Source organism: Geotrypetes seraphini, chromosome 7, assembly GCF_902459505.1.
Source record: "Geotrypetes seraphini chromosome 7, aGeoSer1.1, whole genome shotgun sequence".
NCBI lineage: Eukaryota > Metazoa > Chordata > Amphibia > Gymnophiona > Dermophiidae > Geotrypetes > Geotrypetes seraphini.
Genome location: NC_047090.1, coordinates 18,603,213 through 18,621,451, shown reverse-complemented (window position 1 = coordinate 18,621,451; position 18,239 = coordinate 18,603,213). Strand labels below are relative to the sequence as shown.

The window sequence follows — 18,239 nt, the reverse complement described above, 5'->3', positions numbered from 1 at the left end:
TTGAATAAATAAATCTGAATAATTAATTTCAATAAAGATTGACAAGGTTACTAAAATTTTAAATCTCAAGTACTGCTGTTCTTCCCCCCCCCCCCCTCTGGGTGATAAGTTATAGCCTATTCTTACGGCCTCTCTGGTTGTCATTCTAAACTAAAGGGAGTCCCCCCACACAGGAAGAGCATGTCATAAGGGGGTTGGACCGGCAGAGAAGACGGAGTTGCTGGGGACTCCAGTACATGCAGAGCAGCAGCTGTGGAAATAAAAAAAAAAAGGCGGTCTGCTGTTAAGGTGGTCCAGGATCCTGGAAAATCCTGCCTTTTTACCAGGATCTCAATACAAGTCAATGAGGATCCTGAAAATCCTGGTTTTTTACCATGTTCCGCATAAGGGTCCAAGAAATAAGAGGGTTGATACAGTCCTGGGTTATCCTGTTGCCTATAGGCACTTATACTTCTGATTCCACATTATATTCTCTAAGAAAAGCAAGACTACGCACAATCCTTCATGCAACCGCAAAAAGACCAGGACTGGATCCAGTCGACAGCCTTAAAATAACTCCAAAGCCAATATATGCTATCGCAAGGGGTTTTAGTGTTTTTCAACACCACGATTAAATGAAACCGTCCAAATTCATACATAAAAACAACCACAGATAGCCTCTGTACCTAGTAGACGTCATCGATATGCGACAAGGAGTCATCACATGAATCTCAATTAGTAGTGCGCTTCTGCGATTGGCGGGAGCGAGGATATGCTCCCAAACACACTGTTCTGTATTGGTCGGCCTGGGGGAACTGTATAGTTATAAGATGGTGGAATTAGAAGTGGGAGAGAAAGTGGTGTAGTCTGGTTTTGTTTGCAGATCGCCAGCAGGACGTGTAAATCGGAAGTTCTAGTACTGGAGCAGCTTTTATTGTGTATTTAAGTAGGGTTGGAAGAGAAACATTGGGCTGTTTTTCTCCAGCGTGAAACTGCAGTATTTTAAAAGTGCCTTGAACTGTCTAGAAAACACAGTCTCAAGCTTATTTGGTGTAAGTCAATAAGAAGCATAAAACAGATCTCAGGTGACCTCAGATGGAAGTATTGTGAGTGTATGACTGGAAAATGCGATCCTTAAGCTATGTTCAGAGAGCAGTGCTGGAATTCAGTGGAAGCCTCTTTCCTCGTGCCATTTGTTTGGGCGACGTCAACAATGATACGGTGAGACAACTGTGGAGTCTGAAAGGGAGGGGGCTCTCCTCTAATCCTGTTAACCTTAAAAGATTGTCAAAAATGTATCGAGTTAGTCAAATAAAAAGTATCTTTTTTTTACTATTATTCCTGGGGAAATTCTGCACAATGCAATGCAGAATTTGCACAGAATTTTTCTCACTGCGTTCAGAATTTAGCAGCACAGGGCCCAAAGTAGTGCTGCAACTTCGCATATTTATTAAGGTTCCCCCCCCCCCCCCCGAACTTTATTTTCTGATCAGGACTGGCTCAACCAGTGGACCAGGTGAGGTTCTGGCTCCAGGTGCTGAAATCCTTGGCCCCTGAGATCACTGGCATTGTTTCACTTGGTCCAACATTTCTCCCCTTCTCTCTGCAGCCCCTAATCCAGTATTGCTCCTTCTCATCCCTTCCTCCTTTTTTTCCCATTGCCCTTTAAGCATTACCTTGCTTGCTGGTAGTGAAGCATGCACAACAGGCTGGTTTTGGCCACTCTTGGGTTTTCCTTTGCCTCGTCCTGCCTGCAATTTCTTATCAGTGGGATGTTGCAGAGGGAAGACCCAGGGCTGGCCAAAAGCACCTTGCATATAAGAATAGCTTTACTGGGTCAGACCAATTGTCCATATAGCTCAGTATCCCATCTCAAAGTGGCTAATCAAGGTCACAAGTAGCAGGCAAAAATCCAAATAGTAACAACATTCCATGTTACCTATTCAGGGCTAGCAATGGCTTCCCCCATGTCTGTCTCAATAGCAGACTATGGACTTTTCCTCCAGGAACTTACCCAAACTTTTCTTTAAAACCAGCTACACTAACAGCTCTTACCACATCCTCTGTCAATGCATTCCAGAGCTTAACTATTCTCTGAGTGAAAAAAATATTTCCTCCTATTGGTTTCAAAAGTATTTCCCTGTAATCCCCTAGTCTTTGTCATTTTTAATAGAGTAAAAAAATCAATCCACTTGTTCTACACCACTCAGGAATTTGTAGACTTCAGTCATATCTCCTCCGCTCAGCTGTCTCTTTTTCCAAGTTGAAGAGCCCTAAACTCTTTGGTCTTTCCTTATATGAGAGGATTTCTATCCTCGTTATCATTTTGGTTGCTCTTCTTTGAACATTTTCTATTTCCGATAAGGTGATCAGAATTGAATTCAATACTCAAGGTGAGGTTGCATCATGGAGTGATAGATACAGAGGCATTATAACATTTTAAGCCTAGTTTACCATCCCTTTTCTAATAATTTCTAGCATATGTCTGCTTTTTTGGCAACCACTGTACATTGGGTGGAAAGTTTCAGCATTTGTCTACAGTGACACTCAGATCTTTTTCTTGGGCCCTAACCCGTAAGGTGAACCCTAGTATTTGGTAACTAAGATTTGGGTTATTCTTTCCAATGTACCATACATCACTTTGCATTTGTCCATATTAAATTTCATCTGCCATTTAGACACCCAGGCTTCCAATTTCTTAAGGTCTGCCTGCAACTTTTCACAGTCTGCATGCATTTTAACCTGGGCTGGCATTAGGGGAGGGCAAACAAGGCAGCAGCCCTGGGCCCCACAGCAACAGGTGCTCTAGGCATCTCTACCCCTTGTTGGACCATCTCCCTCCCTTCCCATCACCTTCGTGACGCTTTTCAAAATTGCGGTGCTTTTCTTTCTGAGGGGCCAAGATGTGGTTTCTGTTCTCACAAGTTGCATGTGGTTGCCCCAAAGCTTCTTCTCTGACGCAACTTCCTGTTTTTGCCTGGGCAGACCATGGCAGAGAAGAAGCTTTGGGGTAGTTGTGTGCAACTTGTGAACAGCTGCCACATCATAGCCCCTCAGAGAGAAAATTGCCGTGAAGGTGAGGGGAAGTCAGCGAGATGGCCCAAAAGAGGTTTGTGTGAAGAAAGAGGGGGGCAGTTACTGGATGGAAGTGGTTGCTGTCTATATCTCTTTTCTCCTCTCTCCTGTCTTGTTTCATTCCGTCACTACTCCTGCCATTGCAGATCATTTATAAATAAGTTAATAGCACCAGTCACAGTACAGATCCTTACTGCACTCCACTATTGACCCTCCTCTATTGAGAAAAATGGCCATTTAACCCTCCCTTTTGTTTTTTGTTCGATAACCAATTCCTAATCCATAATTTTCTCAGGAGCCTCTCATGATGAACTTTGTCAAAAGCTTTCTGAAAATCATCAACTGGCTCACCTTTATCCACATATTTATTCACAACTTCAAAGAAATCAAGCAAATTGATGAGACAAGACTTTCCTCTGCTGAACCCATGCTGATTCTATCCCAGTGTTCTCCCTAGAAATTTTTTCCAGCCGGGTGGCATGAAAAAGTAGCCGGGTGGTGCAGGGTGGGACGGGGAAATTTGGTGGTGGGGAAAATTAAATGTGTACTATTTTTATTAGTTAATTATTATTTTTTTCAATTCCCAGGTTTCACAAAAGCAAGGGGCATCCTTCTTCCAGTGGCAATTTGGAAAGGAGTCAAAGCAAAACTAGGCATATGCCTATTGCTTACTACATAGAGTGCTGCTGGCAAATATTTTAGCCAGTCTTTAGACTCCAATGGCTGGCATAATTTTACGCAACGCAGTTTTTATTAAATCATTCGATTTTTCAACAAAACTATTCGATTCAGGATGATAAACTGTTATCAATTTGTGTTTAATCAATAGTGAATTTGCCAATTCTTGTAATAATGCATTTTTAAAGTGGCTGGCATTATCTGTGGCTATCTCATAAGGAATTCCATGTCTTGGAATAATTTCATTTAAGAATACCTTTGCCACTTCTCCTGCTGTTTCTTTTTTACAGGGGTAGGTTTCAATCCAGCCCGAAAAAGGACAAACACAAAGTAAAGATACCTCTTACCTTTACATGGTGTAATCATGTCTGTAAAATCCACATGCCACTTCTGAAAAGGTCCCTGCGGGATAGGTAGAGTGCCTGGTGCAACACAAGTACCCCTAGGATTAGTTTTTACACATACAGCACAGCGTAATACAGTCTGCCTTACTATTTTTCCTAAATTAGGATGCCAGATTTGCTGTGACAGTTGACTAATCAAAGTAGCTGCACTTTCATGTAAGGCATTGTGCATTTGTTGGATCATTATCACCAGAGGTACCTGTGCCATACATGGCACACCTGACGAGTTATACCATATACCTTCTATACACTCACACTGTAAATTTTTCCATTGCTGAATCTCTTCCTCTGTTACGCCATCTAGGAGCAGTTGTCTATGCTCTTCTTGTGCTTTTGTAATCTTGCTTCTAGCTCTAGTCTGCACTAGCATTATGCCCTGTTGTTCTACAGCCCATTTTGCTGCTAGATCTGTCTGATTATGCATATATTGCTCCCACGATTCATCTTTCTTATCATGGGCCTTAATTTTACATAATGCCAATGTTTTGTCTGGGTATTGCTGCAATAATCTATCCAATCTCTCTATCAAAGGTAAATGTTGAACTGGATGACCTCCAGAGTCTATGAATCCTCTCTTTTTCCATGTCATTAAATGCAATTTTGCTACTCCTAAAGCATATGCAGAATCTGAGTAGACAGTAACTTTCCTTCCTATATTGTCCTGTAAAACCTGGACTAATGCTGCTAATTCTGCAATCTGAGCTGAATATCGATCTGATGGTAAACAATAAATTCTCCATTCAGTGCTGTCAGCATCCCTATCATACGTTGTGATAGCAAATGCTGCTCTGTTTGTAGCACTGGAACCATCTATAAAACAAATATATCCCTCACCTAGGGGTTTATCATACTGCAATAACACTTGTTGCTGAGGAATCAGAACTGAACACTCGTGCTCAGTACTGTCTTGTATTCCTAAAAAAAGCATAAAACACTTGTGCTGGATCTTTATCCTTCATTTTTGATTGCACATCCACTAAACCAGTGGTAAGCAGAGCCAAATACTTCCCTATACGCTGACTAGTAAATACTACTTCTGGCAATTTTAAAATATTCAAAATATCATGGGAAGTATGTACTGTGGTATGATTGTATGGTAACAAATCCATAATTTTTCCTACCAATGTTGCAGCTGCCACTACTCCTTTTTCACACTGAGAAAAACCCATTTCCACAGGTGTAAAACTTCCAGATAAATATCCACAAACATTGTCATTTTGTTGTAAAACTGCACCCCATCCAGGGTTTCCAATATGTAAATGTACTTGCACTTCCGTCCCAATCAAGGGTAAAACAAACTGTGGAGCATCTCCAATTACTTGTTTTAACTCCTGTATAAGCACCACCAGTGCTGAATCTAATTTCCTTTCAATTTAGCCCTCAAAGGAAGTGTCCTAGTACTTAAACACGGTATCCATTGTCTACAATAATTAAGGAGTCCTAAGAATCCTCGTAATTCCTTCACTGTCTGTGGTAAGGGTGTTTTTTCTATTTCCTGCACTAAATCTTTAGTTAAGGCTCGTACTGACTTGCTTACACGATACCCTAAAAAGGTAACCACCTCTTCTGCTATTTGTAATTTCTCCTTATTACCCCTAAGGGTACGCGTACCACATGTTGAGAAACACTGCCCTTTAGAATGTGATGTAGCATCAATTGAAGGCACAGGATAAAGTTAGACATTTATCATGTGAGAGCACTGTGTGACAAATTAAAACCATTAGCTGCCTTTTAGCATTACAACTAGGACTGGCTGTTTTTTTGTCTCTAAGAATAACCAAATATCTCTTAAAAACTGTCATCAAAATTATAACTCAAGTGAAGAATTTTGAAAATCTTAGATGGTGGTTATCCAGCTGCCTTTTAACCAGGGCTGCTCTTAAGGTTGGGTTTTTTGGGGTGTGTTTTTTTTTTTTTAACTTAATATAAGCTGTTATTATTATTATTAATGGATTAAGGCCTAGATTCACTAAGCTTACTGATCTGGATCGTTGTTGGGCAATTCTTGGCCGAGTTTTGCTGAGCGACAAATTTACAACAGATTCTGCATGCAAATGACCCGATCGGACGCACAAACTGCAGCGATCGAAACGCATGCGCAGAGTATCCTTGTTGGTTATTGATGCAATTTGTGCATGCGCTTGCTCTTCGCACAAGAGAGCTCAAAAGAAAGGGAGAGGGGTGGCTGAAGTTTACTTGCTGGCCATATGAGTGGACATTTTAAAAGGAATGATTTGAATTATTTTTGTGCAGCCAGATTTTGGAACAGAACACACTTTAAACCTGCAGGCTCGCAATGTGCTTTTTGCAGAATATATAAAAAAGGAATTCTTACGCATATGTAAAGATATTTTACAGTTTTATTTTTTATTTTGATTGTTTTATATTGGGTTGTAATCTTGATAATGAGATTTCAGGATGGAAGAGGGCAGAAGAGTCGGCAAGGATAGTAAGCGACTGGTCTTCAGCAGTCACTTCATTTCGGATCGGCAAACCCAATCGGTGTTTCTTCTTCTGCTTAGTGAATCGATGGCTTCCTACTTTTGCATAGTATGAATTGAATGAAACAATGGAAAACCAAATAAAGTGTCCAAAGGGCAAATTTTGAAATTGAAAAATATGGTGGAACACTTGTTATGTATATAATGTGGTTTGAATCAAGGGAAAAAAGAACTCAAAATACCCCGAGAGTGTGATTAATAAGTCACAACCTTTTTGGGGTTGGGTATCATCACTGGTCAAAAACCCTTGAATGTATTATTTTATTTTTTAATTCAATTTTAAACTTTTGTGATGCTTTTGTGATTAATTTTCAAATAAATAATATAAATCAATTTTTTCTTCTTGTAAATGAGCATTAAATGACCAGCAACTGTATAATCAAGATTTATATAATTTTCTTCTTGCTTGATTGTGAAAAACTATTAAGCACTTATCTTAATCACCCGACGGAGGCCCAGTCCGTTTCGCACCAATGGGCTTCTTCAAGGGTAATGATAAGGGCTTATCGGATTGCCAGTTAAACTTCAATGTTGCTCATCGCTCAACATTGAAGTTTAACTTGCAAACCGATAAGCCTTATCATTACCCTTTAAGAAGCCCATTGGTGCGAAACGGACTGGGCCTCCGTCGGGTGATTAAGATAAGTGCTTAATAGTTTTTCACAATCAAGCAAGAAGAAAATTATATAAATCTTGATTATACAGTTGCTGGTCATTTAATGCTCATTTACAAGAAGAAAAAATTGATTTATATTTATATTATTTATTTGAAAATTAATCACAAAAGCATCACAAAAGTTTAAAATTGAATTAAAAAATAAAATAATACATTCAAGGGTTTTTGACCAGTGATGATACCCAACCCCAAAAAGGTTGTGACTTATTGATTACACTCTCGGGGTATTTTGAGTTCTTTTTTCCCTTGATTCAAACCACATTATATACATAACAAGTGTTCCACCATATTTTTCAATTCCTACTTTTGCATGCCATTTCCGCTCATTTGCATGGGTGGATTGGATCGGGTAGAAGATTTATCAGGCATCAATTTAGTGAATTGTGTTGGGGTTGGGGAATGATTGCAAAACCAGTAAAACTGGTTTTGTGCTCAATTGGTCAGGATTGGAAGATTTAGTGAATCTAGGCCTAAATTCTTATAAGATTGAGTTAGAGAATTTCACTTGATTGTGGCTGGTAAAACTTAGTTGTTTTGGTCTGCTTTGCTTTCTTTCTTAGCTTAACGAGTTGGTAGTGGGAGATACCAGTGGAAAACTTTATGTCTATAAGAGCGATGAAAGCAAACCCTGGGTCACACGATCCTGTACTGGTATGGTAAGCAGAGACCTGTCATAGGTTTTGTTCTAGAAACGTATGATGGTTGCTATAGAAAATTGGAATTTTATAGAATTAATTGTAATCATATAAGAATCTCTTAGATAATTTAATCTTGTGTTGTGTGTGTGATTGCTTTTTTTTTTTTTCAATTTAAACTACATTTAATATAACATACTGCCCTAGAATGGCAATTCTTGTGTTCCAGTTTTAAACTACAACAAGGAAGAAATAGCCTGAATATCAGTGCCATCCAGAGCATACAACTGCAAACAGCTAACTAGTACCTCTGCCTAATATCCCATGCCTCATCCTGTCTTCCCTTCCAAGCAAATCAAATTCAAATGGAAATGCATATGTTTTAGATTAATAAAAATAAAATCTAACTGTACCCCCCCATGCCCCCAACACCCGTAAATCATTCCACAGCCACTTGTTACTTTCACATGTGCACATCCTGTCTATAAGGCATTCCTCCTCCTCGTTTTGATGGTAAAACAATTTTATTAGTTTTCAAAATAACATAGTGTATATTCTCAAATATAAGTCGAGACCCCCATGACTCGAATATAAGACTGGGGGCTTAATATTCAAGTGCCATGCCCTACCATGATCTGCAACCAGTGTCCCCTCCCTCACACCCTCCTCTGCCAGGCTCTGCACTCAGCCCCCCTCCCTGCCAAGTTCTGTACCCAGCAACCTTTTCTCCCTGCTCTGCAAGGTTCTGAACTCAGCCCATTTCCCTCCCTGCTCTACCATGCTCTGCACCCTGTCCCCCTTCCCTGCCAGACTCTGCACCCTATCCCACCTTCCTTCCCTGTACCTTCTTCCCCCTCTGGTTTAGTGGTAGGCCGGGACAGGAGGGATCCCTCCCATCTCCCGTACCGGCCAATACTACCCCGCATACATTTTTTTTGCATCCCTGGTGGTCCTGTGGTGTAAGGACAGGAGCAAGCTTTCCGCGCTCCTGCCCCATGCTGAGCCCCTCCTTCCGATGTAATGGGCAGCAGCCAGTGGTGCACCCGGACCGGCATACAGGAGCGAGCTTTTTGAGCTCCCGTCCAGCCCTGCGCCGCTCCCCGGGATTTGCGAGAACTGGCGGCAGCCATTCAGGGAGTGGCGCCGAATGGGAGCTCGAAAAGCTCACTCCTGTGTGCCGGGTGCGCTGCTGGCTTCTGGCTGCAAGATTGGAAGGAAAAGCCCAGCGTTGGGGCAGGAGTGTGGAAAGCTTGTGCCTGCCCATACACCACTGGACCAGGAGGGTGTCGGGTGGTCACTGGGTAATGACCCGAATATAGGATGAGCCCCCATTTTGGAGCCATTTTTTTTGCCCAAAAATCTCATCCTATATTTGAGTATATATGGTATATGCAATTACATCAACTGATAAAAGAAGCATATAATCTTGCCAATTACATGTTAAACCAAATACCCAAACACTCTTCCCCCAACCCCATTCTCTACAGCATTGGCACAAAATTAATTAATTTATTTAAAAACATTTATGAATCGCTTAACTCTAAGCGATGTACAAAAACATTAACATCCACAATTTCAAACACAAACATTATAAAATGCAGTAGAGAATAAGTCAATCTCCCCCACAAAATTTCCTTAATACAGAATTTTTCAAATCTAAAACAAACAATAACCACAGAGTTAGAGAAAGGCGTCCACAAACAATTGTTCAACATCAAACTTCTTTCTGTTGGTGACATGGATTGTAAACATAAATACCAAACAGAAAGAAGTCTTTTCTCTTTTGTAGAAGTACCTACTCCCCCCCCCCCCCCACCTCACCTCGGTTTTTAACAGGGCCAGTGTGAACATGGGCTCTCCCAAGTCCAAACGAATTGCAGTTCAGGGTTCAGCCAAAAGCACATTGTACATTTTTTTTCTTCAACACTATTAATTTCCGGGTTAACAATTTCCATAATTTACTCATCGTTCTCAGTTTAGCAGACATATCAAACAATATAAGTTCCACACATAATTGTACTCTCTGTCTTAGCCTATTCAGGTAAAGTTATATCTTGAACCAAAAATGTTTATAGATATATAATCCCACGCTGCATGATGAACATCATTTTATCTCAGAACAAGTCATCCACGGAGCCCGGATGTGGACAGCTTCGCAAGCAGACTTGCTTGAAGACCTTTTAGAAAGTTTGCGACTGCCGCACCGCGCATGCGTGAGTGCCTTCCTGTTCGATGCACGGCTCACATCTCCTCAGTTCTGAGATTTTCGCAGAGCCGAGAAGTCCTATTTCGACGCTCTGCGCTAGACTCAGTTCTACTTTGTGCCTTGAAAACAGTTAAGTTGAGGGGTTTGTACAAGGACCATGTCTAAAGTGTGTCCTGTTGAATGTGTAGGACCAGAAATTAACAGGCAGAGACATAAATCTTTCAAGAGAGTATGAAGCTCAGTGTCTTTTAATGGTCTCAAAAGTGCACTCCTGCCCAGTGTGTACAACAAAAGCCATTTGGGAACATGGAAAAGGGACACAATATTATATGCAGTATAGGAGTATAGTCAATCTGGTGAAACAGCTAGTGTCTCAAATGTTACAAAAGACAAGCATACAGTGGTACTTCGGTTTACAAGTGCATTTGTTTGCGAGTGTTTTGCAAGATGAGCAAAACATTCGCAAAATTGGCGCCTCGGAAACCGAGCGTGGCTTGATTTATGAGCACCCCCCCCCCCCCCGCGATCCGGCACCCCCCCACCCCCCCGCGACCTGAAGTCCCCCAGACCTATCTGAACCCGCTTCTTACTTTCAGCTCGGCCTCGGCACCGGCATGTCCTGTGCATTGGTGCCGGTGCCCAAAGATCGGCCTCCTCTTCTGTGCTGGGCCTTGAACACCTGCGCATACTCAAGGCCTGCGAGTTCACGTTCTCTCCGATCTCTGAGAATCTCGGAGAGAACGTGAACTCGCAGGCCTTGAGCATGCGCAGATGCTCAAGGCCCAGCACAGAAGAGGAGGCCGATCTTTGGGCACCGAGGCCGAGCTGAAAGTAAGAAGCGGGTTCGGGTGGGTCTGGGGGACTTCAGGTCGCGACGGGGGGGTGCCGGATCGCAGGGGGGAGGGTGCCTTATCGTGGGGGGGGAGGGTGCTGGATTGCAGGGGGGGGCCCTTGGGGGGAGCAATGCCGGTTCTCGTGGGGGTGGGGAATAGAGCAGCGCCGCTGGCCTCAGGGGGTGGGAACGTATCAAAGCGAGTTTCCATTTTTTCCTATGGGGAAACTCGCTTTGATATATGAGTATTTTGGTTTACGAGCATGCTTCTGGAATGAATTATGCTCGTAAACCAAGGTATCACTGTACTTATAAAGCTGTAAATCTGTTCTATCAAGTTTCTATGGAGCTCTTTAGTGTCTATCTTTATTATACAGTTGTGTGACTTGAAAAAGCCAGGTGATATATAAAATGTTAATAAACATAAACACCTGAATATACCGTATATACTCAAATATAAACTGGGATTTTGGGGCCAAAAAATTGGCCCAAAAATGGGGTCCTGGTTTATATTTGGGCCAGCGCCCAGTGCCCACCCACTCTGCAGGCCTATGCTGGGCCGCCAGGCTCTGCACCCTGTCCATTGTACCTTCTCTCCTGCTGGAATCCCTGGTGGTCCTGAGGTGTAGCGGGCAGGAGCAAGCTTTCCGTGCTCCTGCTCCGCTGTTAACCTGGTCAGTCGCTGCCGTGAGTTCCGGCTTAGTCGCTGACAGGTACCAAGCAGGAGCGTACTGTGGCACTGCTGCTAGGTGCTGAGCAGCTTCCTAAATGGCTCCCGCGAATTCTCGTGATAATTCATGGGAGCTATTCAGAAAGCCACTTAGCGCTGAGCAGCAGCGCCAAAGTGCACTCCTGCTCAGTGGCTGAAGCCGGAACTCGCAGCAGTGATAGACTGACTGGGTTAGCAGTGGGGCAGGGAGCACGGAAAGCTTGCGCCTACCCACTACACCTCTGGACCATCAGGGATTCCAACGGCAGAAGAGGTACGATGGACAGGGTAGGAAGGGAGACAGGATGGAGAGTCTGGGAGGGAGGGAGGAGGAAGGGGGCTGGGTGAAGAGCCTGACAGATGAGGGAGGGGGCGCTGTGTGCAGAGGTGACAGGGGAGGGAGGGGCACTGGGTGCAGATCCTGGCAGAGCAGGACACTTGAATATTAAGCCACCCGACTTATATTCAAGTCAACCATTTTTCCTCCTTTTTGGGGGAAAATGGGGATCTCAACATATTTTGATCAACTTATATTCGAATATATACAGTAACTTGCCATGAGCTCAGAGTTGGGACAATGAGTAAAAATCAAATTTAAAATCCTGTGTTAGAAAGAATAAAATAAAGGAAGAATCCCTGATTAGTTAAAAAGGAAGGCTACTGGCACGAAATCTAACTCTGAACCAAAGATACAAAGCTTCTGGATCAAACTAGTCACATTTCTGTTTGCTTCACATAAAAAAGGTTTATTTGAATTTCCTATTGCTCAGATACAAGATTTACATAAAGTATCTATGAGTTAGTATGAAGCCAGTGTGGTGTTTTTTTTTCTTGTTTTTCAGCTAACTTGTGTTGGTGTGGGAGATGTGTGTAATAAAGGAAAGGTAAGGGCTTTCAAACAGTCTGAAGTTCACGCTGTTAAGCTTATTTTAGTTTTAGTTTGATATTTTGCTTGCCAAAGATATCCACAATAGGGGTCTTTATTTGATGGCTTACTATGTAAACAGGGCTTTCAAGAACTTAACCCTCATAGCAGCACTAAAGTTATCTCTGGCCAGGAAACACTTTACATGTTACCTTTTTATACACACAAGATTTTATGCAGTAAAGAGTGATTTTTTTTTTTTAGGAATCAAAAGTTATTACCATGTGCTGTAAAGGTGGCTTTAGGGTGAAAGGCAGTTTCTGGTATGGGGGCACAAGATTAACACTTGTAGTTAGGTCCCTTTGTGTTTTGTTTTTTAATTGAAATTTCACTTTTTCATGATCACAAAATCATTCATAATTAACAGAAACAAAAAGAAAAAGCATACTACCATGGCTTTGGCGGTATAAGAAAATAAATTATTATTATTATGATAGCATGATAGAGACTTATAAGATCATGAAAGGCATAGAGAAGGTGGAGAGGGACAGATTCTTCAGACTAGCGGGGAAAACAAAAACAAGAGGGCACTCAGAAAAAATTGAAAGGAGACAGATTCAGAACAAATGCTAGGAAGTTCTTCTTCACACAGAGGATGGTGGATATCTGGAATGCGCTTCCAGAGGAGGTGGTAGGACAGAGTACGATATTGGGTTTCAAAAAGGGATTAGATGATTTCCTAAAGGAGAAGGGGATTGAAGGGTATAGATCAGGGATCTCAAAGTCCTTCCTTGAGGGCCGCAATCCAGTCGGGTTTTCAGGATTTCCCCAATGAATATGCATTGAAAGCAGCAGTGCATGCACATAGATCTCATGCATATTCATTGGGGAAATCCTGAAAACCCGACTGGATTGCGGCCCTCAAGGAGGGACTTTGAGACCCCTGGTATAGATAGAGGGTTACTATACAGAATAATAAATGATTAAGGAATAAAAGGTTTAGGTAAAGGATCACTTCTAGGTCATGGACCTGGGGGGCCGCCGCGGGAGCGGACTGCTGGACATGATGGACCCCTGGTCTGACCCGGCAGAGGCAATTCTTATGTTCTTATGGATGTGACGAGGTTGATGAGTGTGGTCAAATATTTGGGATTTGTGGATTTGATGCACTGGTGGTTGGCGTGTTTGGTGGGTATGGGTATCCTGTTCCGGAAGGTCGCTCACTGGGATGGCTTTTTTGGCTGTATGGGTGTTATTGGTAGGTAGTTTAATAGTTCCTGTGGTGGTATGAATAATTTGAAAATTGTCGCTGGAACATGAGTGGAATTGTATCTCCTGTTAAACGTAAAAAGATCTTACAAGCTTTGCACAGGTTGCAGGCTTCTGTGGCCCTGCTACAGGAGACTCATCTCACCTCGGCAAGAACATCTTAAATTGAAAACTTGGTGGATTGGGGAAATCCTAGAAACTCTGGCACAAGGAAAGAAAGCAGGGGATTATCATGTTATTTTATTAAAATTTACATGTAGTCCAGAAACATGTGTATCTAGACCTGAGGAGGCGGTATATTGTTGCCTCTTTAGAGATTGATGGGGTCCCTATTTTAATTAGCTCAATTTATACTCTCAATGTATATGATAGTCTTTTATAAAAATATTATCAGTAGGTTTATTGATACCACCGATATTCCGAAGGTGATTGGAGGTGATTTTAACATTGTTGCTGATACTCAATTGGATAAAACCTCCTGTTTACTGCGAGACCGCAAAGACCCTAGGTATTCTTCTTTGTAATATTTTGGGGGTTTGGGATGTTTGGTAAACACTTCATCCATGCTTGTTGATGAAGATTTGATATCACAGATTGAAGAAGCATAGATTGGTCCTACTATCTGACCATGCCCCAGTGTGGCTTATTCTACATTTAGGGAAGGCATCTCAACAATCTATATGCCGGGCTTTTCCAAAGGATTTATATACTGACTAGTCTTTAAGCCCGTTACATTAACGGGTGCTAGAATAGCTCTGTCTGTCTGTGTTTCTTTATCTCTCTCTCCTTGGCCGCTGTCTGTATCCTTCTGTCTCCCCCCCCCCCCCCCCGAGCACAGCTGTCTGCCCCCAGGACACACCTCCCCCCCAAAGCAGCCCCCTTTCCCTCTCCCTAACTGTCTCTCCATGGCCCTCTTCTGTCTTCCCCCCCCCCGAGCAAAGCTGTCTGTCCCCAGCACACCTCTCCCTATCTCTCCATGGCCCCTTCTGTCTCCCCCCAGCACACCCCTCCCCCCCAAAGCAGCCCCCTTTCCCTCTCCCTGTCTCTCCATGGCCCCTTCTGTCTTCCCCCAGAGCAAAGCTGTCTGTCCCCAGCACACCTCCCCCCAAAGTAGCCCCCTTTCCCTCTCCCTATCTCTCCATGGCCCCTTCTGTCTCCTCCCAGAGCAAAGCTGGCCCCAGCACACCTCCCCCCCCAAAGCAGCCCCCTTTCCCTTTCCATGGCCCCTTCTGTCTCCCCCCAGCACACCCCTCCCCCCAAAGCAGCCCCCTTTCCCTTTCCCTCTCCCCCTGGCTCCCGGTATTGATCCCCTTCTTACCCTCCCCTCCATCCCAGCGTCTTCTGGCCTGCTCCTCTTCAAAGCAGCCTGCGATTTTGGTGGCCGGCTTTAGCAAACCTAGCAGGCCGCTCTCCAACTCGGTAGCACGTTCCCTCTGACGCGATCCCGTGGGTCAGAGGGAGCGTGCTACTGAGGTTGGAGAGCGGCCTGCGAGGTTCTTTAAAGTTGGCCACAATCGTAGGCTGCTCTGAAGAGGAGGATCAGCGACAGCAGCGAGTGAGGTGACACGGCAAGGACGCGGGCAGGCAGCGAGTGAGAGGCAGCGGCAAGTGAGGGCGGGCGGTGACGTGCCGAGAACAGGGAGAGAGCACAGTCGCACGCCTTCAGCCCCCGCATGCGCCGTGAGGTTAGAATGTTGCCACAGAAGCACACCTAACAGCGCCACACCTCACGAATTTTCGAGAGCGCATGCGCGCTCTAGCGTTTTATTATTATTGATACTAAATTTAGGGATTATATAAGGGAAAAATGGATGGACTACAAAACCTTTAATTCATGGCATTCCTCAGATAGCATTTTGTTTTGGGATACTGCAAAAGTGGTCCTCAGGGGTGATATTCTTGCTTTTAGTAGTCATAAAAAAATGAGCGATAGAGGCAGAGCTTTTAAGGCTGGAGAGATGTATGGTTTCTTTATACCATCAATGTGGTGATTCCCTTACATCTGCCTTGTGGACCTAATTGATGGTGCTCAATGAATTTCTTCATCAGCGGCAAAAGAACTCTCTCTTTCACTATAAATATCAGTTATATAAATACGGCCAAAAAAGTGGGCGAATGCTGGAGAAGGTAACAGAAGATTTTGGCTTTGATCTCCCACTGGTTCCTTAGTTTATACTGATGCTGAAGTGTCTGCTATTTTTCAGAATTTTTTTTTGCTACTCTTTATACTGCAGATTTAGCCAATGAGGGATTGGATCCTGATATTTACTTTGAAAATGTCACCCTCCCTCACCTTACTCCATCGGAACAACAAAGTTTTAATCTTCTTATATTGGAGGACGAGGTCACTTGGGCTATTACTAAAAGCGCTCTTTATAAGGCTGCGTGTCCCGACGGTCTTAAAGCCGAATTCTATAAACTTTTGAAAGATGACATTACACAACATTTGATAGCTGTGTTTAACCAGATTATTCAGAATCATGCCTTGCCATCATCCCTGTGTTTGGCACAGATTATTGTCTTTCCGAAGCCGGGTAAAGATCTAACTCACCCCTCTTCTTATAGACCCGTCTCATTATTATCTTTTGAGGCAAAATTATTAGCCGCTATTCTGGTTTATAGATTGGCGTGGGCTCTCCCTAAATTTGTCTACCATAGACATACTGTCAAAAATATTAGAAAAATTTTGGGATCCATTGAAGCAGTTCATACTAGGGGTGACAGGACCTTACTTATTTTGATTCTGAGATAAATCTCCTGGAGGCAGTCCAGGTCTTATATTTTAAGCCTCAAGTCTCCATCTTTGTCATTTCTTTGGAGTCAACCCCCCTTTCCCATTTGGCATTGTACAGAGCAGGGGTATCCATTGTTTCCCCTATTTGTGCTCATGCTGGACCCCTTTATCAGAGATATTTTGAATAATCTGGTCATCACTGGGGTCCCAATTGGCTCTCATTCCTTGTTGATATCAGCTTTTGCAGATCTGTTAGTACATCTGTCCAATCCAGAGGGTCTCTCCCCGCACTTCTAGAATGCTTTAAAGAATATAGGGCATTTTCAAGCTTCAAATTGAATATTGATAAATTGGAGTGCTTTGCCTCTCAACCTCAAATGCAACAATACTGGGGATGGAAATTCAAGATGGACAACTGATGTTTTTCACAGTTTGGGGATCCAACTTTCAATAGACCCTACTCGCTTATACCATTATAACATACAATCATTACTGAATGATACAAAACAGAAATTTGCTATTTGACAACAGGTACCCCTTATCTCATTATGATAGAATGTGTTTATTGAATGATCATTTTTCCTTGTTGGCTTTATACTTCCAATCACTTCCATTTTGTCTCTTTGAGTAGAGATCTAAAGCTTCTAAAGGGATTACTTAGGAAATTTTGCTGGGCAGGTAAGAAACCTAAACTTCGTCTGACCTTCCTTTTTTGGTAATTGGGGGATGGAAGTACAATATGGCCTGCCTCCTTCGCCATCTTAAGAGATTGGATTTTAACCATAGAGTGTTTTACTCCATGGAATATAGAAAAAGATCTGTTTGGCACCTATCGTGTCTTTTTTTTTTTTTTGGCTGCAATCTCCTTTACGAAATATACCTTTATCATTTCGAAGACATGTATTGTTGACCACAGTGAGGGGGGGCGTGGAGATTTCTTTTGCCATTGTTACACTGTAATCCATTGAGCACTGATCTGCCAGTTATTGGTAACCTACACTTTATACTGGAATTGCAACAGGAGACCTTTACCCGTTGGGCCTCGCATGGCTTGGTTCTGGTTGGGAATGTTCTTTCTGATGCGGGCCAAGTGCACACTTTTGAAGCTCTACAGTAGCATAGGGGAGTTTGGACAAGTGACTGGTATGCTTATATATAATTAACTCACTACATCCAGGATTTACCGAAAGCTAATTGCTCCCTAAATGTTCAATTTACTTTGCTGACTTTCTTCACTCCTTCCAAACATTCTCAAATTTCTATCTCTAGTTTACACCTGTCCCTCTCTCAACTGATACAAACCAAATCATATACTATACTTCAATGTTGAATGCTTGGAATGAAGAATTACCCGTTTCAATCTTGGAAGGGGATTTGCTCTTGGTTTTGCATAATATCCCTTTGGTGGTCTATAATACTAACTACAAAGAATGTCATTTTTGTACTGTTTTGAGAGCTTACCTACCTCAAACTCAGTTGTTTTGGATTGGAGGGTATGCCATCTGTTGTAAAAGTGGTACAGTTACTTACATCTTTGGCCTAAAGAAATGGGAACATATCACCCCTTTCTACCACCAACTTCACTGGCTGCCATTCGAATCCAGAGTTCTTTTCAAGTTCGCATGCTTCTGCTACAAATCGGTAAATGGCTCATCGCCAAGATACATCAATCCCCA

General features: G+C 42.7%; 1 protein-coding gene across 10 annotated transcripts in view; it reads left to right on the top strand.

Annotated features, from left to right (window-relative positions):
- The first annotated feature begins 728 nt into the window (after positions 1 to 728).
- ITFG2 (integrin alpha FG-GAP repeat containing 2) overlaps positions 729 to 18,239 on the top strand; it is a 131,024-nt gene continuing 113,513 nt past the window's right edge. For 2 of the 10 annotated variants that reach the window (XM_033951948.1, XM_033951946.1), the window contains exons 1-3: positions 733 to 1,200; positions 7,874 to 7,969; positions 12,538 to 12,579. In XM_033951948.1, coding sequence (XP_033807839.1) covers positions 1,105 to 1,200; positions 7,874 to 7,969; positions 12,538 to 12,579 — 234 coding nt within the window. In that variant the 5' untranslated portion in view covers positions 733 to 1,104. Of the gene's footprint in view, positions 1,201 to 5,513; positions 5,610 to 7,873; positions 7,970 to 12,537; positions 12,580 to 18,239 lie in introns of all 10 variants that reach the window. The other 8 variants (XM_033951951.1, XM_033951953.1, XM_033951952.1 and 5 more) reach the window with 8 other exon arrangements.